Source organism: Peromyscus leucopus, chromosome 6 (assembly GCF_004664715.2).
Source record: "Peromyscus leucopus breed LL Stock chromosome 6, UCI_PerLeu_2.1, whole genome shotgun sequence".
Lineage (NCBI taxonomy): Eukaryota > Metazoa > Chordata > Mammalia > Rodentia > Cricetidae > Peromyscus > Peromyscus leucopus.
In genome coordinates, this window is record NC_051068.1 from 66947104 (window position 1) to 66969391 (window position 22288).

Consider the following 22288-nt stretch of genomic DNA (forward strand, 5'->3'; position numbering starts at 1 on the left):
GCTGTCACCAGACGTGCATACACAAAACACCCAGACACATAAAGTAAAATACAAATAATTTAAAGGATAAATAAAGACAAACAAGGGCTGGAGAGATGGCTCAGAGGTTAAGAGCACTGACTGCTCTTCCAGAGGTCCTGAGTTCAATTCCCAGCAACCCACATGGTGGCTCACAACCATCCGTAATGAGATCTGGTGCCCTCTTCTGGAATGCAGGCATACATGCAGACAGAGTACTGTATGAATGAACGAATGAATGAGTGAATGAATGAATCTTTGAAAAATTAAATAAAGGCCAAGCCTATAATCCCAGCACTTGGGAGGCAGAGTCAGGCAGATATCTGTGAGTTCAAGGCCAGCCAGAACTACATATGAAGACCCTGTCTCCAAAAAGAAAGAATGAAAGCTAAACTTGAGGCTGGAGAGATGGCTCAGCAGTTAAGAACGCTTGCTTCTTCTGATAAGAACTGTCCCTATCTAAAGAAAGAAAAGAGCGAGTCAGCTGCTCAGTGGGTTAGAATGCTTTCCTGATGACCTGAGTTCACAGCCAGCCTGGTCCCCAGAGGGAGTTCCAGGTCAGGCAGGACTGTGACACAGAGAAACCCGTCTTTAAAAACCAAAGAAACAAACAGCACGGAAGAGTTCTACAGCTAGCTTTCTCCGTGGCCCACAGTTCCCACTCCTGACACAAAACATCCTATTAATTGTGAATGCTTTGCCTTAGCGTGGGCTTCTTCTAAGATAACTCAGCCTGTTTATATTAATCTACATTCAGCCATATGGCTCATTACCTTCCTCCATAGTGTACATCCGACTTGTTCCAGGTCTCACTGGTGCATCCCACCCCTCTTCTTTCCAGAGTTCTCTCCCCAGAAGTCCCGCCTATCCTCTCCTGCCTAGCTATTGGCCATTCAGCTCTTTATTAAACCAATCAGAAGATGCCTTGGCAAAGACCCATCTTCACAGCACAAAAGGATTATCCCTCAACAAAGTTCAGAGTCAGCCAGGCAATGACAGTCAGATCTCTGTGAGTTCTAGGCCAGCCTGTTCTACAAAACGAGTTCCAGGACAGTCAGAGCTGTTACTCAGCGAGACCCTGTCTCAAAAGCAAAAACTTCAAAGTTTAAAGTCAGGGCTGTTGAAATGGCTCAGGAGATAAAGGCACCTGGTGACTTAAGTTATAGTCCCCAGAACCCTTATGAAAGTGGAAGAGAGAACTGACCTCACAAAATTGTCCTCTGACCTTCACATGCTCACTGTGGCCCTTGCACTACCTTGCACATATCGTGTGCATACACACACAAAAAATAATAATATTAATAATAACAACTATATTAAAGGGCTAGAGCCATGGCTAGTGGTTAAGTGCACTTACTGCTTTTCCAGAGGACCTGAGCTTAGTTCTCAGCACCCATGTTGGCCAACTCATAGCCTGAGTGACTCACAACTGTCTATGACTCAAGCTCTGGGTTATTCAGTGCCCTCTTCTGATCTCCTTGGCACCCAGACATGCGCACATAAAAATCTTTTTTAAAAAAAAATATGGGGTTGGGGATTTAGCTCAGTGGTAGAGCACTTGCCTAGCAAGCGCAAGCTCTGGAAAAAAAAAAAAAAAGACAACAAAATATAAGAGTAAAAGATAAAATGAGCTGAAAAGCTGTCTTGGCAGTTAAAAGTGAATACTACTGTTGCACAGTACCCCAGTTTGATTCTGGGACATGCAGTAATACTCTTCCAACAACTGCAAACTTTTATACATGTGTACATACTTCATTAAAAATAAATTGAAATGAGGGGTCAGGAGCAATATCTCAGTGGTTAAGAGTGCTTGCTGTTCTTTTCAAAGACCCTGGGTCTAGTTTTCAGTAACCACATGACAGCTTACAACCATCTGTAACTCAAGTTCCAGGAAATCTAATTTGCCTCTCTGGTTCCAGGATCACCAGGCACACACACCGTACATATACATAAGTACAGGCTAAACACACACATAAATTAAAAGTCTCATTGTGTAGCCTTGACCTGGCCTGGAACTCACTGTGTAGACCTGACTGACCTCAAAAGTCACAGAAATCCACCTGCCTCTGCCTCCTTTTTCCTAAGAAAAGGATTCAAGGTGATTCTCAGCTACCTGAGTTTGAGGCCAGTCTGGGCTCCTGAGACCCTGTCTGGATAAAGGACAAGACAGAACAAGTGCTAGTGAGAAGACTCAGCGGGAAGAAGAACCGGCTGCCAAGCCTGGTGGGCGAGTCCTCTGTGGGCCTCCCTTAGGAGAAAGAAATCCCAATCCTGCCGGTGTCCTTTGACCTCCACTTACACCCATTTTAACAACTAATAATAACTAATTCCATCGTATAGAGGCATCGTACCTGTTGCATAGTTTTCTCAGCCCTGTCCATCTTCTGTTTGTACCTGTTGTTCTAGGTCTCCTTGTTGATCTTAAGTCCTCTGCCTTCCAACAAATTCTCTTAGAATTTAAAAAGAAAAATGCCTAACATGTTAGTACATGCCTGTAATCCTAGCTTTTGAGGGGTAAAGACAGGAGATCAGGAGTGGAAAGCCAGCCTGGGCTACATGAAACTCTGTCTTAAAAACCAAATAAGGGAGGGAGGTTGCTAGAGAGATGGTTTAGTGACGAAGAGCACTTGTTTTTACTGAGGTCGGGATTTGGTTTCTTTCACCTGGGCAATGGCTCACAACTGTCTGCAGTCTTAGTTCCAAAGTTCTGATGCCCTTCCCTCTTCTGACCTCCATGAGTACTGCATACACACACACACACACACACACACACACACACACACACACACACACTCTCACACATGTTACACATCAGGCAAAACATTCAGACAAATAAAATAAGTAGGCTGGGTATGGTGGCGCACATCTTTAATCTCAGCACTTGGGAGGCAGAGGCAGGCATATCTGTGAGTTCCAGACCAGCCTGGTCTACATAGAGAGTTTCATATCAGCCAGAGCTACAGTGAGACTTTCTCAAAATAAATTTATGAATAGAATAAATGAGTTTGTTTGGTTTGTGTTTTGAGACAGAGTTTCTTTGTATAACAGCCCTGGCTGTCCTGGAACTCGCTCTGTAGACCAGGCTGGCCTTGAACTCACTGAGGTTAGTCTGCCTCTGCCTCCTGAGTGCTGGGATAAGAGAGTGCGCCACCATGGCTGGCTTGAATAAACAAGCAGAACCGCCTGATCTGTATAAATAGCCGGACGTTCTGGTATACTTCTGTATGCTTAGGACTTGGAAGTCTGAACCTAGAAGGTTACAAGATTTGAGTCCAGCTTAGACTGTGATAGTGAGTTCAAGGCCCTAAACAAAACAAGATTTATACAGACATTCCATAAACCTCTGCTTTCTGATCTGGTTACTTTCCTTGCCAGATGTTTTAAGGTAATATAGGAAAATGGTGTTTGGTTCTTTTGCAAGTCTCACTTTGTAGCCCAAGCAGGCTTTTAAGTCTGAGCCTCCTGCTTACTCGGATGACCAGTGTGAATTGCCAGCGCCCCATTCTGTGAATGTCTTTAAAAGCTCCAAACCCCTAGTCACTATCCTCTTCACCTCCCTAGATCATGGAGCAGCAGTGGAGAGTGGACATGTAATAAACTCTTACTGGATTAATAAGGAACGCCTTCTCTTTTCTTGCAGAAACTTTGTATTAAAGCATCATGTGTTCTTGGTCCGAAACTGGGAAAAGATTCATCAGAAACAGGAGGAAGTAAAGCACACCCGTGACATCCACTCAGCGTCATTGTACACCCGTTGGAATGGCATCTGCAGAGACGATGGGAATATTAAGTCTGGTAAGGCATGGGAAGACTTAATGGTTTTTTGTTGTTTGCTTCTTGTTGTTGTTGTTGTTTTTGAGGCAGGGTCTCTCTGTGTAGCCCTAACTGTCTGGGGTGCTCTCTGTAGACCAGGCTGGCCTCAAACTCACAGAGATTACCTGCCTCTGCCTCCCAAGTGTTGGGATTAAAGTCTTGTGCCACTACTGTCTAGCTGGGAAGGCTTACTCTTAATTCTATGAAATTATCCAAAAATTATCATTTTAATTTCTTTTAAAAAGTTGAAGAGATGGCTAGTTTGTTGGGAGCACTGGCTGTTCTTCTAGGGGACCCAGGTTCACTTCCTGGAACCCTAGGAAACATAGTGGCTCACTGCCATCTGAAACTCCTGTTCTAGGAGATCCCATGCCCTCTTCTGGCCTCCGTGGGCAGTCCAGACACAGGGTATACATACATGCAAGCAAAATACACATCAAATTTAAAGAAAGAAAAAATAATAATTTAGAACTGGGCATGATGGTGCACACCTGCGATTCTGGTCCTTAGAAGACAGGAGTAAGGAGTTTGAGACCAGCCTGATCCACATAGTGAGTTCCAGGCCAGCCAAGGCTAAGTGATGATATCCTGTTTGGGGTAGGGAGTTCCCCAGGTTTTTTTTTATTGAGAGGTGTGTGTGTGAGAGAGAGAGAGAGAGACAGACAGACAGACAGACAGACAGACAGACAGAGAAAGACGGCTTGGGGGGGGGGGGCGTTGGGGCACGTGTACCTCAACGTATATGTTAAGACTAGAGGACTATTTTGTGCAATTCGTTTTCTCTTTCTAACTTTACATGGCTTCCAGGGACTGAAGTGAGCTCACCAGACTTGCACGGGCCAGGCACCTTATCCTCCCCCTTTTTGGTTACTTTACACAGTTTATTCTAAGATTCCTTTTAGTATGGACTAAAACAATGATGATAAATGCATTATGGAGAGAAAAAAATCATAACTAAATTCAAAAGCTTTACTCACATATTTAAGTAAGTACTATGCATTTGGTTTCCTTTTTCTAGCCTTTTTGAGTGAATAGTAGCAATAGCACTCATTATTTGAGCTAGTATCCAGTCCAGAACAGATGAGATACTGGCTTGTCCGTGCATCGTTTTATTTTGTTTTGTTTTGAAACTTCATCTCACTGTGTATCTCTCTCTGCCTGTCCTGGATCTCACTCTGCAGACCAAGCTGGCCTCTGACTCACAGAGATCCACCTGCTTCTGCCTCCCAAGTGCTGGGATTAAAATCTTTCACCACAACACCTGGTCCATGAATCCTTTCTAAACAAAGTATCCATTATAAGATGTAGTTGTGCATGCCTTTAATGCCAGCACTTGGGAGGTGATAGCAGGAAGATTTGGGGTTCAAGGCCAGCCTCAAGCCACACAGTAGCTATACAGGATCCTGTCTTTTTGCAAGGAGGGAAGGAAAATGTTAAAAAGATCATGCTCAGATCCAGCAAAATGATTCAGCAGGTAAGATTCCTGCTGCCAACCCAACAGCCTGAGTTTTCCTGGGACTGCCATAGTAGAAGGAGAGAACAGACTTCTGAAAGTTGTCGTCTGATTCCACAAGTGTTCTGTGACGTGCTCATAGACACACGAGGAAGGGAGGGAGGGAGGGAGGGAGGGAGGGAAAAAGGAAGGAAAGGAAAGGAAAGGGAAGGGAAGGGAAGGGAAGGAAGGAAGGAAGGAGTTGTCTCAAGAGAAAGGAGGGAGGAAACAGGCCGGTGGCACTCCCTGTGACCCCATCATTTGTGTGGTAGACACAAGGGGTCACAGTGTGGTGCAGGCCAGCCTGAGCTCGCTGCATGAGACACTACACTGTCTCAAAAAGGAAGAGCCAGATGTGACTTAAAGAGCACTTGTATTCAGCACTGAGAGAGTGAAGCAGGCAAATCACCATCAGTTTGAAGCCAACCTGGGCCACAGAGTGAGGCCTTGTTTTGGCCTTAGGAGACAGGGTCTTATGTGGCTCAAGCTAGCCTTAACTTGCTCTATAGCCGAGGATGACCTTGAACACCCTCCTTTCTGTGTCTCCCTAATGCTGGGGTTATGGCTTTTGGCAGATTGTTTTTATTTAGAGAAAGGGCGGGGCATGAAGAGCTTATGGTACAACATAAGGTGGTGGATAGAAGACAGCTTATGAAGTCCGTTCTCTTTCCACAGTGCAGGTCCTGGGCTTCAGACTCGGTTCATTAGGCTTTGTACCATGCATCTCCACCCACTTAGCATCTCACCAGCCCAGAGAGAAAAAGCCTTTCAGCAACTTGGTTGTTAGAATCTCTTTGAAGTTACAAGCCAAACAGTTCAAGTCTTAGTCATTTATTGAATGCACACATCAATCATTGGACTGGTAACAATGACCCAGGCCTGGGCCTGGTGTTGCCAGATTCTTGGCTTCTTACTCAAGGAATTAAAATAAAGGCTCATGTGGATTTTCACAGGCTAACTTTATTCAAAGCAAATGATAAGATAAGTCCAATTGCTGTCACAGGTGACCTCAGGCCACATGAGTGAAAAGTGCTCATGGGCTTTACTATGGGCTTCCTTTCTGGGGTTCAAGATGTGGAGGAGCTTGGTTATTAGGGTCATAGTTTGAGCACATTCTCTATGTGAACTCACAGATCAAATTATATAACCATTGTTCTGTGATACTTGTCCCTTCCTATAATGCATCTTATTTTAATCCTTTGTACCTCCAATTGTGCATAGGTGTAACATGATCAATAGGGGATTCTCCCCTGAAAGTTCACTTTAAGTATATGTTTCGTCTTATTATGCATGCATTCAAAACCAGTTTAGGGCCGGTGGTGGCGCACATCTTTAATCTCTGTGAGTTCCAGGCCAGCCTGTTCAACAAAGCGAGTTCCAGGAAAAGGCGCAAAGCTACAAAGAGAAACCCTGTCTCGGGGAAAAAAAAAAAAAAAAAAAACAGTTTAGGCTAGACCAACCCACTTAACTTCATAAATGGAGTACAGTTGCAAGGAATCTTAAGTTTGATGCTTTGTTGGTTTGATTTGGTTTGGTTTTAGTTTTTCGAGACAAAGTTTCTCTGTGTAGCTCTGGATGTCCTAAAACTAGCTCTGAAGTACAGGTTGGCTTTGAACTAACAGAGATCCACTTGCCTCTGCCTTCCAAGTACTGGGATTAAAGGCATGAGCCACCACTGCCCAGCCAAGTTTGATGTTTTTTAAGGGAAGGGAAAACTTATTCCATTGTTCAAAGTAGCATGTGTATGCAGCTCCATGCAAGTAGGAATCTGTCTTAGTTTGGGTTTTTATTGCTATGACCACACCAACACTTACAAGGAAAAACATTTAATTGCTTATAGTTTCAGAGGTTCAGTCTATTATCATTTCATGGAACATGGTGGCAAGCAGGTAGATGTGATGTTGGAGGAATAGCTGAGAATCCTACATCCTGCAGGCAACAGAAAGTGAACTGATTCATTGGATGGTATCCTGAGCATAGGAAACCTCAAAGCCTGCCCCGACAGTGACACACCTCCACCAGGCCACACCTCCTAATGGTGCCACTCCCTTTGGGGGCTATTTTCTTGCAAACCACCTAGAGTCCTATCTTACAAGTTGCCAGGGGAGTTATTCAGAGAGGGGTATGTGTGAGTATAATCAGTTAAGTGTCTCATGCTGTCACTTGTTAAAAAGGAGTCCCTTTGGGTGGTAGTGGCAGCGGCGCACGCCTTTGATCCCAGCACTAGGAGGCATAGCCAGGCGGATCTCTGTGAGTTCCAGGCCAGCTTGGTCTACAGAACGAGTTCCAGGAAAGGCTCCAAAGCTACTCAGAGAAACCCTGTCTCAAAAAAACTAAAAAAAAAAAAAAAAAAAAAAGTAAAAATTCTTTGCCGGGCAGTGGTGGCGCACACCTTTAATCCCAGCACTCGGGAGGCAGAGGCAGGCGGATCTCTGTGAGTTCAAGGCCAGCCTGGGCTACCAAGTGAGTCCCAGGAAAGGCGCAAAGCTACACAGAGAAACCCTGTCTCGAAAAAAAAAAAAAAAGGAGTCCCAGGCTGGAGAGATGGCTCAGTGGTTAAGGGCACTGGCTGCTCTTACAAAGGTTCTGAGTTCAAGTCCCAGTAACCACATGGTGGCTCACAACCATCTGTAATGGAAATCTGGCGCCCTCTTCTGGCCAGCAGGGACACATGCAGACAGAACTCTGTATACATAATAAATAAATTAATCTTTTTTTTTTTTTTAAAAAAAAAAAGAGTCCCAAATTGCTAACTGCTTCCAAGCTAAATACATGAAAATAAAAAGCATTATTTGAGCCTGACGGGATGGCACATTCTATAATCCCAGTATTTAGGAAGCAGAAGCAGAAGAACCATTTTGTTCAAGGCCAGTCTGATCTATATGACCCAACCAGAGCTATATAGTGCTGCCTGATGGTAAATCCTCACGTGCACATGCATGCATGCACTCCAGCAAGCCATCATCATGCTCACATTAATTCTGACAAGACTTTATTTAGCAGCACTGCACTACATGAGCTGGAAATAGAGTACTGCCGGTGGCCTAGACTCCGCTCACTCACACGTCCATTTCAAGATTTGTTTATCTTAGGTTTAAGTATAGAAGGCTAGAGGAAGATATCACATACCATGAAGCTGGAAATAGAGGAGGTTGTGAACTACCTGATATGGGAGCTAGAAACTAAACTCAAGTCCTCAGCAAGAGCAATACATACTCCTAACTGCTGAGAGACTTAAAGGAGGAAAAAACAGTGTGTTGATACAAGGAAGAGAGAAGAAAATGGGGAAGATGGAGGCTGGTCAGCCTCATCATGAAGTGCACGCTCACAGCTACCGCACGATGTAGCATCTACCTCTATATAAACACGAGCGTTTCTAGTTTTCCTCTAGGGAAGAGAAGCCGCTACCTGCCCACTAGTTCTCCTTACTATCCTAAAGGAAAATAGGAAAAGAAAATAGCAGGAATCAATCAAGTGGAAAAGAAAAGGATATATCAGACTCTTCATTTCCTGAACTGCTTTTCACCTTCTCTTTGCAGATGTCTTCATGACCCAGTTCTCTGCCCTGCAGACAGCTAGATCTGTTCGAACAAGACGCTTGGCTGCTGCAGAGGAAAACCTGGAAGTGGCTCGGGCCGCGCGCCTGGCACAGATCTTCAAAGAGATCTGCGATGGTATCATCTCTTACAAAGGTGTGTGTCTCGCTCACCCTCTCCTGAGAGCCCCAGACCCCACAGACCTGCAGCACTGTGGGTTATGAATTAGGAGGTGGATTTCTTGTTGTTACCTAAGAGATTTTAGATTATTTTTTTCATTTTCATGTGTTTGGGAGGTTTTGCCTTCATTTATCTATGTACCACATGCTGCCTGTTGCCAGCAGAGGACACAAAAGGATATTGAATCCCCTGGAACTGGATTTACAGATGTCTTTGAGCTGCTGTGTGGATGCTGGATCCTCTGCAAAAGCAGCCAGGGCTCCTAACTCTGCATCCTCTTTTATGTTTTAAAAATTATGTGTTGGCTGGGGGAGGGGGGGGCTATCCTTGTACGTGCAGTGATGGGGAGGTCAGAACAGGGCGTCAAACCACCCGGAGCCAGAGTTGTAGGTAGTTGTAAGCTTACTAATGTGGGAATTCAACTCAGGCAAGTTCTCTTCATTGATGAGCCCTGGTCTACCTTTTGTCAGAGATAGAGAATTACAGAACAAATAACCTGTTCAGAAATTTGAACCCAGAGCCTTGTGCACATCAATGTTGTGTTTAGTATTTCTAGTTAAGTACTGTATTTATTTGGATGGATGGATGGATGGATGGATGGGTGGGTGGGTGGGTGGGTGGGTGGGGTGGATGAGTGGGAGGGTGGGTGGGTGGGTGGATAGATAAACAGACAGACAGACTTTTTTAGCTAGAGGATGGGTAATCTCTGTCTAATTTACATGGATGAGATAATATTGCAGTTGTAAAATTATCAGGGCTGGAGAGGTGGCTCAGTGGGTACAAGCATGGGCGCTCTTCCAGAGGACCCAGGTTCAATTCCCAGCACCCACATGGCAGCTCACCACTGTCTGTAACTCCAGTTCCAGAGGATCCAACAGACATGAATGCAGGCAAATCATCAATGTACATAAAATAAAATGAAATAAATTTTAAAAAATTTACGTGTAGTAGCCTATGCCGTTAATCCCAGCCTTAGGGAGGATTGCTATGGGTTTGAGGCCAGCATGGTCCACATAAAGAGGAAGTTTTGGTTTGGTTTGGGGTTTTTTTTGTTTGTTTTGTTTTTTTTTTGTTTTGTTTTTTTGTTTGTTTGTTTGTTTTTTGTTTTTTTTTGTTTTTTTTTTTTTTTTTTTTTTTTTTTTTTTTTTTTTTTTTTTTTTTTTTCTCAGCATGGTAATGTACTTTTTTAGTCCCAGCATTTAGGAGGCAGAAGTCAGTGGATTTCTGTGAGTTTGTGGCCAGCCTGGTAAATGACCCAGGTCAGCCAAGACTGCATAATAAGACCCTGTCTCAAGAAGAACAAAAAAAGGTATAAAGTTTTGTTGCACCTGCCCTATTTGCGTCTGCAGAAGGTGATCTGCCCCTTTCTCACAAACTCTGTCTGACATGGACCTGCTCTAATGTGACCTACTAGTCCATCACTGCACTCTACGCGACATTTTCTCTTCTCCAGTGCGACCACCAGAAGATGCCAAATGAGAAGGAATCCCTCACTAAGAATACTGTGTGTGTGTCACACAGTAACTGTTTGAGAAAAATAAATGATAGAAAATGGTTACAAATTATTCCTTATCTGGAATTTAGTTGAATCTACACCAACAGGAATATTAATTACAGACAATTAAGAGAGACTGGAAAACATATTTTGAGTGTGATGATCTTTTTGTTGTAAAAAGATTTAAATAAATAAATGAATAAATAAATATTAAAGAAAAAAAGATTTATTGCTGGATAGTGGTGGCACGGGCCTTTAATCCCAGCACTCAGAAGGCAGAGGCAGATGGATCTCTGAGTTCAAGGCCAGCTTGGTCCACAGAGTGAGTCCAGGACAGCCAGGGCTGCACAGAGAAACCCTGTCTCAGAAAATCAAAGAACAGATTTGTCGTATCACTGCACACAGGTGGTACACATTCATGCAGGCAAAACAGCCATGCACATCAAAATAAATATGTAAAGTACAAAATCCTTGTCATCCTGTGATGGGGTAGTACAAGGATTAGAGCTCCAGGTCCTGCCTCCTTGCTTACATAGTGGTTTGCAATCAGCAGGCACACGAGCAGGAGCAAGAATTTGCCGCAGACAGCTTAGTTAGTTCACTAGTTACAGCTCACCTTCTTTATGAGCAATTATTCTCATTACTCAGCTATCGTCGTTTAACATTTCCAATAGATTCACTATATCCTTCATAATCGTGCTCGATTTTTAAAGTATTGTTTCATCTCTGGGGGCGGGGGAGTAAGTTTTGACTGTCAAGCCTCAAAGAATTTTTTTCCCCTCCCAACTTTTACATTAGAGGATTTTTAGTTAAAAGATGTTTAGGGTCTGGAGCAATGCCTTAGAAGTTAAGAGTACTGTTTGCTCTTGCCGAGAACACATGTTGAAATTCCCAGCCTGCACAGTGGCTCACAACTGCCAATAACTCTAGTTCCAGGGTATCCAGTGCTCTCTTCTGGCCTTGGAGGCACCATGTACATAACGTAGTCTGTGCACATGCAGCCAAAGCACCTGCAGGCATTAAATAATCTTTTAAAAGGATAATGTGTCGATGGAAGATGTCTCGATGGTGACGAGCACTGGCTGCTCTTTGACAAGGCTCGGGTTCGGTCTGCAGCACCCACATGGCGTCCCACCACCATCTGTGACTCTAATCTCTGGGATCCGGTGCTATGTTCTGCTCTCTAACAGCACTACACACATGTGGAGGACACACAGTCAGGCAAATGCTCATACACATAAAAGAAAAGAATGGATATAGGCTGGAGCTGTTCATCAGGGGAAAAAATTTCCCTAGCTTGTACGAGGTCCTGGGTTCTAGCCCCAGATCTCCTTTTTAAAAGGAAAAAAAAAGAAAGAAAGAAACAGTATAAGCCAGCCAAATACTTGCCATCCTCAGCCTTTGGAGTGCTGGGATTGCAGACATGGATCATCACATCTGACCAAGAAAAATAAATTTTAATAAAATAATACAAATCAAGTGTAGGTCATTGTAATTCCAGCTATTCTTTCAACCTTGAGTTCTAGACCAGTAGAAACAAGGCAGGTAGGCTGGGCAATGTTGGCCTTGTCTCTTAGCATGTGTGTACCAAACCTTGTATTCTTTTGCAGATTCTTCCCAGCAAGCCCTTGCAGCTCCACTTTTGAATCTTCCCCCAAAGAAAAAGTAGGTACACATTGGTGGTAGCCTTGGAGAGCTCGGTAAAGAAGTTGGCACGCCACATTGACAGCCACACTGCTCTGTGTTCCAGGAACGCTGACTATTACGAGAAGATCTCTGACCCCCTGGACCTCAGCACCATAGAGAAGCAGATCCTCATTGGGCATTACAAAACAGTGGAAGCTTTTGATGCCGACATGCTCAAGGTCTTTCGAAATGCTGAGGTATTTGCTAACTTCAAACACAAATTTAAGAAATCTGGTCTGAAGAGAACTATTTTAGAACTTTTAAGTTTCTTGTTGGGAAAGACAGTAACTTTCTTTTAATTACTATATTTGTTTATTTGTTTTGTGTGAGCATATACATGTCACAGTAAGCATGTGGAGGCATCAGTTCCCTCCTGCTAGCATGTGGGCCCCAGGGATCATTGTCAGGCTTAGCAGCAAGTAGCTTTATTTGCTGAGCCACCTTATCAACCTGACAGTCACTTTTTTGTAATGTTTGTATCAGTGGTTTGCCTGCGTGTATGTATGTGCACCACATGTGTGCACTAAGGCCAGAAGAGGGCGTCCAGTCCCCGGCACTGGAGTTAGAGATGGTTATGAGCCCTGGTGTGTGTGCTGGGAACCGGACCTCCTCCTATGCGAGAGCAGCCCGTACTCTTAATTACTGAGCCACTTCTCCAGAGCCAAAACAAGTCATTTTCACTAAGTTCTCGTAGAGTACGCATTACATTGTGCTAAATAATGTAATATTTTATTTGTTAAAAATATTCTGACCAGGCTAGAGAGACAGCTCAGTTAAGAGCACTGACTGCTCTTCCAGAGGAACCCAGGTTCAATTCCCAGCAACCACATGGCAGCTCACAACTGTCTGTAACTCCAGTTCTAGGGGATCTGACACCCTTACATAGATATACATGCAGGAAAAACACTATATAATAAATAAATAAAAACATAAAAATAAATAAATCTTTTTAAAAAAATTCTGATCAAGTATAGTGATGTATAACTTCACTCCCAGCACTTGGGCAGCAGATGCAGGTAGATAGATCTGTGTGAGTTCAAAGGTAGCCTGGTCCCCAGAGAGTTCATTACAGTAAGTTCCTCTCTCTGGCTGGGGTAGCGGGGTGGGTTCTCAGTCAGCAAGATGGCTCCTCAGGTAGAAGTGCTCACTGTGCAAGTCTAGCGGCCTGACTTTGTTCCCAGAACCCACAGTGTAGTGTGGGAAGAAAAGAGCTCACTCTGCCAGGTCGTTATCTGACCTGTATGCATGCCATGGCACAGATGTGCCCACATGGTAGTAACTTTAATTAAAATTAACTCCGTCAGCAAACATAATTACACTGTATAAGCATTGAGCCCCAAAACATAAATGAAAATGCCAGGTGTGGCCAGATGTAGTGTTACACACCTTTAATCCTGGCATGAGCGAGGCAGAGGCAAGTGGAGCTCTGTGTTTTGATGCCAGCCTGGTCTACAGCATGAGTTTTAAGCCAGCCTGGGCTACATAACGAGACCCTTTTTAAAAAGAAAAGCCAGGTGTGGTAGTGTGCCCTGACTGCACACTTGGGCTGAGGAGGCAGCCAGGAGGGTCCGGGCTCACTGGCCAACCAGTCCCTTCTTACTGTAACTCCAAGTCAAAAGAATGGGAGCAGGGTTTCTCAGGATGACACCCAAGCTCTTCCTGTGGCCCACGCAGGCAGGCACACAGGTAGGCAGACACGCGCGCGCGTGCACGCACACACACAGAAAAATCTGGAATGGAAGATTGGAGTCATTCTCAAAACAATATAATCTTCGTAAAATCCTAATTTTGCCTTTAACATTTGTTTGCTTGCTTGTTTTGGTTTTTCGAGACAGGGTTTCTCTGTGTAGCTTTGGCGCCTTTCCTGGAACTCACTCTGTAGCTCAGGCTGGCCTCGAACTCAACAGAGATTCTCCTGCCTCTGCCTCCCGAATGCCATGCATCACTTGCCACCACGGTCCAGCCGCCCTTAACTTCTATATTACATAAATATTTTTACCAATGTATTATGTATCCGTCATTTCTTAGTTCATGAAAATAAGTACATATGAGGCCAAGCATGGTGGCTCATTCCTGTAACCAGCACTTGAAAGGCTGAGGCAAGAAGGTCAGCTCAAGTTTGAGCCAGACCAGGCTATACTAAGACCCTGACTCCAAAGCAAGCCTAGAGCATAAATGGAACACCGTGTAGTAGCTGAAAGGGCAGTTCTCCAGTGACGCTGACATACCCCGAGAACAGAACAGGCTATTGGGGTGAGACAGAGATGAAGAAGAGAGGAAAATTGGGAGGGAGGAGAGTGATTAGAGCAGTCTGGATTAGAACATAGTTCCTATTAAAACCCAGCTTCCACAGACATCTGCTATGTGCTCCCAGCCATTTGCAAAACAAAGGTAGATAGGAATTTTCTGCGATACATCATGCTTCCAACAGTAATTAAAATTTAATGATCACTATGTGTTTGATCTTATGGATAGTAAGGCCCTTGACAGGAATTCAATAACAAAGCAATAGAAAAAACTGAAAACATACCATCTGAATTCTGATTTTAATTCATTATAGTTCAATTTGTTAGCCAAAGTGGGAGAATAAAGAAAATCATAATCCTCTACAGGTCTATTTTCAAACCAAACTGAGAACAAAAAACGATGTCTGTCTTTTGCTTTCTTCAGAAGTACTATGGGCGGAAATCCCCAACTGGGAGGGATGTTTGCCGCTTACGAAAGGCCTATTACAGTGCCCGGCATGAGGCCTCAGCTCAGATTGATGAGATTGTGGGAGAAACAGCAAGTGAGGCAGACAGCAGTGAGACCTCAGTCTCTGAAAAGGAGAATGGGCATGAAAAGGACGATGACATCATCCGCTGTATCTGTGGCCTCTACAAGGACGAAGGCCTCATGATCCAGTGTGACAAGTGCATGGTGAGTGTTGGAGGGTGCGGCAGCCTGGTCTGGGGACCAGATGCAGAAAAGCAACCTGTTCTTCCTGGAGTTGACTTTGGCAGGCTTTTTATGAACTCTAACTTCGGGCGGCTTCTGTTTAGCTCTACTGTTATCATAGAGTCTCTCTCCTTTTTTATCTTCCATTGACGTCTTCCTTTCTGCCTATTTAAATAACTGTACATTTCTCACAAACTCTGCACCTAGGAGGGTAGCGTTTGGTACACTGATGTACCTTGAAAAACATGAACAGTAGCACACAGTGTAGACCATGAATACAGGTAGATTCCAGTGTATATGATAAGTGTGTCCACAGATGGCTCCTGTTAGAACTAGAGTAGGACTCAGTTTGTAGTGTTGTCCATACCTGTGCCCTGGTTAGTTCATTTTCTCCTGGGGCTATGAACAGTCCGTAAGATTGTTGAGAGGGTGAAGTCAAGTAAGCGCCGGGGCAGTTCTTAGAACCGAGCTTAGCCTCAGAGCAGCTGCTGTGTTGACAGTGTCCCACAGCGGGTGAGGGTCTGGAGCCTAGCACCTTCCTTCGCTCTCATCTGCCACTGCCTTTGCCCGGATCTCGATAGAGAGTTGATGTGTGTATACCTTTATTCAGACATTGTCTTTCCCTCGTAATCTTTTATTTCTAATTCTCACTCATCCACTTACGGCTTCTTCACTCCTCCTTCCCTTTGCCCTGTCCTGTGGCTTTATTTTTATCACGGTCACTATTGCTCCTCAGGGCTTCTCTCACTAAGTGTCAATCCTTGTCAAGTGTGTCTGTGTTCGTAGGTGTGGCAGCACTGTGACTGCATGGGTGTGAACACAGATGTGGAGCACTACCTCTGTGAGCAGTGTGACCCTCGGCCTGTGGACAGGGTAAGCTGGCCCTCGTTAGAAGTAGCATGTGACCCTCCTTGGCAGAATTGCTCAGCCTCTCAGTGGTAGAGACAGAGTTCTAAGTACCGTTTGGGTCAGGTCATGTTTTGTTGAAAACAACCCTTGACTCGGTTATTTACTGAAGTACAAGTGGGTGACTTGACCAAGTTGGGTGGGTTCTTATCTTGTACTGCTGTATATTTCTATGTATGATCTTGGGCTGCCAGGTCAGCTCAGTGGATAAAAGCTCTTGCTGCTAAACTTTGCAGCCTAAGTTCCATCCCAGGAATCCACATGGTGGAAAGAGAGAACTGGTTTCTACAAAATGTCCTCTCACCTCCACACAAGTGGTATGGCAAGCAAGTGTGCATATATACATACATACATTCACACACAATCAATCAATGTGCATTATGATCTTGATGAAATCACCTCCATAAAAAGAAGGATTTAGGGAGCATTTCCTTCTTTTTTTTTTTTTGAGACAGGGTTTCTCTGTGTAGCTCTGCACCTTTCCTGGAACTCACTCGGTAGCCCAGGCTGGCCTTGAACTCACAGAGATCCGCCTGCCTCTGCCTCACAGAGTGCTGGGATTAAAGGCGTGCGCCACCACCGCCCAGCAGCATTTCCCTCTTTCTTTCTTTCTGTTTTGTTTTGCTTTGTTTTTTTGTTTTTGTTTTTTTAAACAGGGTTTCTCTATGTAACAACCCTGGCTGTCCTGGAACTTCCTCTGTAGACCAGGCTGTCCTCATACTCACACAGAGATCCACCTGCCTCTGCCTCCCGAGAGCTGGGATTAAAGGCGTGCGCTAGCACCCCCTGGTTAGGCACCATTTCTTAACCATAGTGCTGTTGTGAGGGATGCAATTTAGGAGGCTCTACTTCCCTGGCCTTGGACACTAAATAGCTGTAAGTAGCCTCCAAATACAACTGTCATGAATGTCCCCATTTCACACATTTTCAGAGGTCGCACCGAGCAGTCTCAAAACTAATGTTTTATAAAGCATTATCTCAGGCCCTGGGCCTGTCAGTCCCTGTCATCTGCTGTCATTTCTGTGGCCTTAAAAATGAGTGGTTTTCATATTTGTAGTGTGTGGAAATGACTTTAGTAAGTCTTGAATGGAAATGTTAAGTCTTAGTTCTTTTCCTCTCCTGAATTGAGATCATTAGACCAAGTATATTAATTCTAGCCTTTCTCCATTGACTTTCTGCTCTCCAGGAGGTACCCATGATCCCTCGGCCCCACTATGCCCAACCTGGGTGTGTCTACTTCATCTGTTTACTCCGAGATGACTTGCTGCTTCGTCAGGGTAAGTACAGAGGCCCAAATCCCACTGACCTTTCTGAGTAGTGGGAAGGGTATATATACTCTGTGCATGATAGTCATCATCCTGCATGGCCTTGAATAGATATCCTTAGACTTATCATTACCCCACTTCCAACGTATATTTAACAATTTGTAGAAACAGCTTTACAAAGCTAATTTTATTTCTATTTGAAGTTTTTTCCCCTTTTACCATTATCCTCTCTTATCTCCCCCCCACCAAAACCTTCTAAAAAGTCATGTGAGAGTGTGTGTGTGTGTGTGTGTGTGTGTGTGTGTGTGCGCCACTGCATTTCATTAGGATTAGCTGCATGCGCCTGGGTGGAAGGAGATTATTACTTCCTTCAGCCAGGGGTGCTTACCATAATCTATATCCCTGAGGACTGTGACGCCACCCCACTTGATTCCTTAGCAACCATGGACTGTCTCTTAGCTCTTGAGGGATGCTGAAGCGTTAAGAGTCCCTCCCCTTAGTTGGCTGGCTTTTGTTTGGTTGCTTGATTGTGGGTTGGTGTTTGTTTGTGTCTTATTTTGTTGTTACTGTTTTGTTGGGTTTTTTTTCCAGACTATAGCTCAGGCCAGGCCTCGAACTCCTAGCTGTCCTGTCTCTGCCTCCCAAGTTCTGGGATAATAGGCATTAGCTGCTGTGCCTGACTTACTGTAGTTTATCTGTCTGTTGGCTTGTTTGTTCGCTGTGCTGGTGATTGACCCACAGCATGCTAGTTGAGCCACCTACAACTGAGCTATAGCCAAGGTCTTTACGTTCACTTTAAACCCAGTGGACGGGTATGGTGGCACAGTGTCTTTAATCCCATCTGGAGACAGAGAGCGGTGGATCTCTGAATTTGAGACCAGCCTGGCCTACTTAGTAAGTTCCAGGCCAGACAGGGCTACATAGTAAGACCTGTCTCAAAATCAAAACAAATAAATAATAATAATAAACCTAGTAAAGAGAAAGTAAAATAAAAAACAAAAAACTAAAGAGAGCCTTTTGTAATTAGAATTAATAATAGTCATAAGACTGCTGATTTTACTTTCTCTTGATTTCTTTTGTAGTAGTAGGCATTGAACCTAGGTCCTTGCTCATTTAATTACTGGGCTATCTGCCTACCCCTCCATATTGTTTTAGACCATGGATCAGATAAAAGGATGCCTTATGGAATACACCCAGGGGTCAATATTAATGTTCTCCTTTGTTCTGTACATTCCTAGGTGATTGTGTGTACCTGATGAGGGACAGTCGACGCACACCTGATGGCCATCCAGTCCGTCAGTCCTACAGATTGTTATCACACATTAACCGAGATAAACTTGACATCTTTAGAATTGAAAAGCTTTGGAAGAATGAAAAGTATGTGCTTGGTCCTGTCTGCTTCCAGCTGTGTCCTCCCAGCAGAGCGGAGTATGCACTGGAGTCTTGCTCGTAGACTTAACCTCTCCTTTCTCATTTTCCTTTTTTTTGTTTTTTTTTTTTTTTTTTTTTAAAGAGAGGAACGGTTTGCCTTTGGTCACCATTATTTCCGCCCCCATGAAACCCACCACTCTCCATCCCGTCGGTTCTATCACAATGAGCTATTTCGGGTGCCACTCTATGAGATCATTCCCTTGGAGGCTGTAGTTGGGACCTGCTGTGTATTGGACCTTTATACATATTGTAAAGGTAAATGATGAAGGCTTGTTGAGAGGTGGTCTTTGGGACTGGAGAGAGAGCTCAGCAGTTAAGAGCACTTGATGCTCTTGCAGAGGACCCAAGTTCAGATCCCAGCACCCACATGGCAGCTCAGAACCATCTGTAACTCCAGTTCTAGGGGATCCAGCACTTTCTTCTGGCTTCAGTGCGCACCAGCCATACACATGGTACACATACATATGTGCAGGCCAAACGTTCACACACATTTACTTATTCATTCATACACTTTGCAACAGGATCTTACTCTGCTGCCCTGGCCTGGAATTCACTTTGTATACTAGGCTGGCCTTCAATTCCAGAGTCAGATCTGCTGCCTGAGATTATAGTTTATGTGCACCACCATACCCAGCTGATAAAGGTATGCTGATGTGTAAACACCAAGATTAAGGGAGAAAGATACTCAGAAAGACCTGGGTGTGAGCTTCCTGAGAGAGTCCCTTTTCTTTTATTTAGTGCTCAGTACTTAAATATTCATAACACCACCACCTTTTTTTTTTCCAGGTGAGTTTAGGGGATTGAACTCAGGTCATCAGGCTTGTTGGCAAACACTTGGGCCCAACTTTTTCTTTTCAGACAGGGTTTATCCCTGGCTGACTTGTTACTTACTATGTAGAGCAGGCTGGCCTTGAACTCAGAGATCCGCCTGCCTCTGCTTCCCGAGTGCTGGGATTAAAGGCGTGTGCCGCCACCACCCTGCTGCTGCTGCCACCACCCAACTCCAATATTTGAGAATATTGAGCCAATTTCAGAATCCAGCTGCATCACATTTTACTACTGATATACTTAACCAAGCATGAGTTTCTTTCATTTGAAAGCAGATTTTTCTGAGTTTTACAGAGATCAAATGGTATACAAAAGCTCTAGTTTATGGCTAGCTTGATGTGTGTTTGTTGCCATGATTGGCAAGAATTTAGTTACCTATATCTTTATTTCATTATCGTAGCAAAACTTGACAATAGTAAGTATTCTTATTCCATACTGACAAACTGCTTACAGCTCTGTGACCTGAGTTCTCCAATTAAAAAAGGATTAGCTTTCTGATGTGCTTCCTCATATTTATGACTCTTCCTTTCCCATAACTTCCCCATGAACCATTCTGTTCCTCAGAGTATATGCTCAAAAATCCCTGCAACATTCAATCTACATTTCTGGGGTTTTTTACATTCTGTTACTCCATTCCACTGCTATGTTCCATCTCCTTTTGCATACTAGTGCTTAAAAATTCTGCTTTCTTCCACAATCATCAAATGCTTGGTTTTCCAGCCTTTCCTTAATGACGATAGTGTCTGCTCCTAATGGGTCTGTCTTCTCTCTCAGAGATAGCTGTCCACTGGGCTGCTTCTGGGGACAAAGAAAATCAGATCGACTGATCTTTGTTTCAGATCTTTTTGTTGTTTTGTTGTTGTTGCTGTTGTTTTGGGACAGGATTTATTTCTCTGTGTAGACCAGACCTCTCTGGCCTTGAACTCGGAGATCCTTCTGCCTCACTGAAATTACAGGTGTGCACCACCACTCTTGGGCCTAGATCTATTTTATCTTTAATAATGTGGGTCTGTGTATGTATCTTTGTGTGAGTACTGGTGCCTTCAGAGGCCAGAGGGAGGGTGAAAATTCCCCTGGAGCTGCAGTTACAGACAATATGAGCCCTCTCACCTGGGTACTGGGAACCAAACTCTGGTCCTCTGTAAAAGCAGCATGTACTCTTAGCAGCTGAGCCAACTCTCTGGCCTGAGAAGTCAGATTCTGTAACAGTGTTTGAATTTACAGGGAGACCCAAAGGAATAAAGGAACAAGATGTTTACATCTGTGACTACCGACTTGACAAGTCAGCACACCTGTTTTACAAGATCCACCGGAACCGCTATCCCGTCTGCACCAAACCCTATGCCTTTGACCATTTCCCCAAGAGGCTCACCCCCAGAAGAGACTTCTCAGTAAGTCCCCGGGGTGGTTTTGTTCTGTGGCAGGAGCTCACCGCTTAGATCAGCTGACCTTGAGTGTTTAATTCCTCCTGAGTGCTGGAGTTTCCCGTGTGTGACACTAGCCTCACTAGCCTTTCCTTGTGAGTGCACACATGTACAAGTGCAGGTGAGAAGGCAGAGGAGACTGACTGCCCTGTCCCGTTGCTCTCCACCCCACCTCCTTGAGACAAGGTCTCTCACTGTACCTGGAGCCAATAGCCAGCAGACTCAGTGATCCTGCTGTCTTTACCCCAACACCCAACACTGGATCACACCCTGCTTTTTTATGTGAGTACTAGGGATTTGAACTCAGGTCCTCCTGCTTGTATGGTGAGTACTCTGCCTGCTGAGTATCCTCCCCCATCCCTCCACACCTTCCTTTCTTCATACTCACAATTTGTAAAAGCTAGATGTGGTGGGACATGTAGTGTGCAGAGGCCCATGGATTTCTGTGAGTTCAAGGCCAACCTGGTCTACATAGCAAGTTCTAGACCAGCTAGGAATGCGTAGTGAGACCCTGTCTTAATAAATAAATACATAAAAAGGATAGTATCCTTGAAAAATAATCTTTCATATTACAGGGTCTTACTGTAATCCAGGTTTGCCTCAAAGCCACTGTGTAGCCTAGGCTTACGTTGAGCTCCAAGCAGTCCTAGCCCTTAAAACATCCTTTGGTGCTTTTTTTTTTTAATGTCTAAATGTAAGGGGGGGGGCCCGCGCACAGACACAGACACACACACACACACACACACACACACACACACACACACACACACGTACGTGGCACACGCCTTTAATCCCAGCACTTGGGAGGCAGAGCCAGGCAGAGCTCTGTGAGTTCAAGGCACCAAAACTACACGGAGAAATCCTGTCTCAAAAAAACAAAAAACAAAAGTAAGGCATGACTGGGTGTGAAGACAGAGGCCACTAATCACAGCCTTCAGACACAGAGGCAGTTTAAGCGCTGTATCTTGAGGCCACTCCGGCCTTATGTAGCCAGTTCCAGGGCAGCTAGGCCTACATAGTGAGACCTTGTCTACAAAAAAGGGTGGAGCATAAGACAGTTGACTAAATGGCTCAGCGGATAAGGGCACTTCCTTAGATCTTGAAGACCTAAGTCTGATCCCACAACCCATGTAGTAGCAGAGAACCCTTCATACATGAGCTGTGATACATAGACACCCAAACATAACACACTAAATAAATAAATACTTGTCCATGTAAGACAAGACCATTAAATGTAATCTGAAAGTAGCTTGATGATAGAATGCTTGCTCATGTTC

The 22288-nt window shown here is 44.3% G+C and overlaps 1 protein-coding gene across 2 annotated transcripts in view; it reads left to right on the forward strand.

The window, feature by feature from the left end:
* Nucleotides 1–22288, forward strand: part of Ash1l (ASH1 like histone lysine methyltransferase) — a 152671-nt gene that overhangs the window by 126803 nt on the left and 3580 nt on the right. For both annotated transcript variants that reach the window (XM_028890773.2, XM_028890771.2), the window contains exons 16-25: nt 3659–3813; nt 8863–9015; nt 12145–12199; nt 12285–12417; nt 14891–15139; nt 15944–16030; nt 17250–17340; nt 18567–18705; nt 18842–19014; nt 20812–20978. In XM_028890773.2, the coding sequence (XP_028746606.1) occupies nt 3659–3813; nt 8863–9015; nt 12145–12199; nt 12285–12417; nt 14891–15139; nt 15944–16030; nt 17250–17340; nt 18567–18705; nt 18842–19014; nt 20812–20978 (1402 nt within the window). The remainder of the gene's footprint in view (nt 1–3658; nt 3814–8862; nt 9016–12144; nt 12200–12284; nt 12418–14890; nt 15140–15943; nt 16031–17249; nt 17341–18566; nt 18706–18841; nt 19015–20811; nt 20979–22288) is intronic.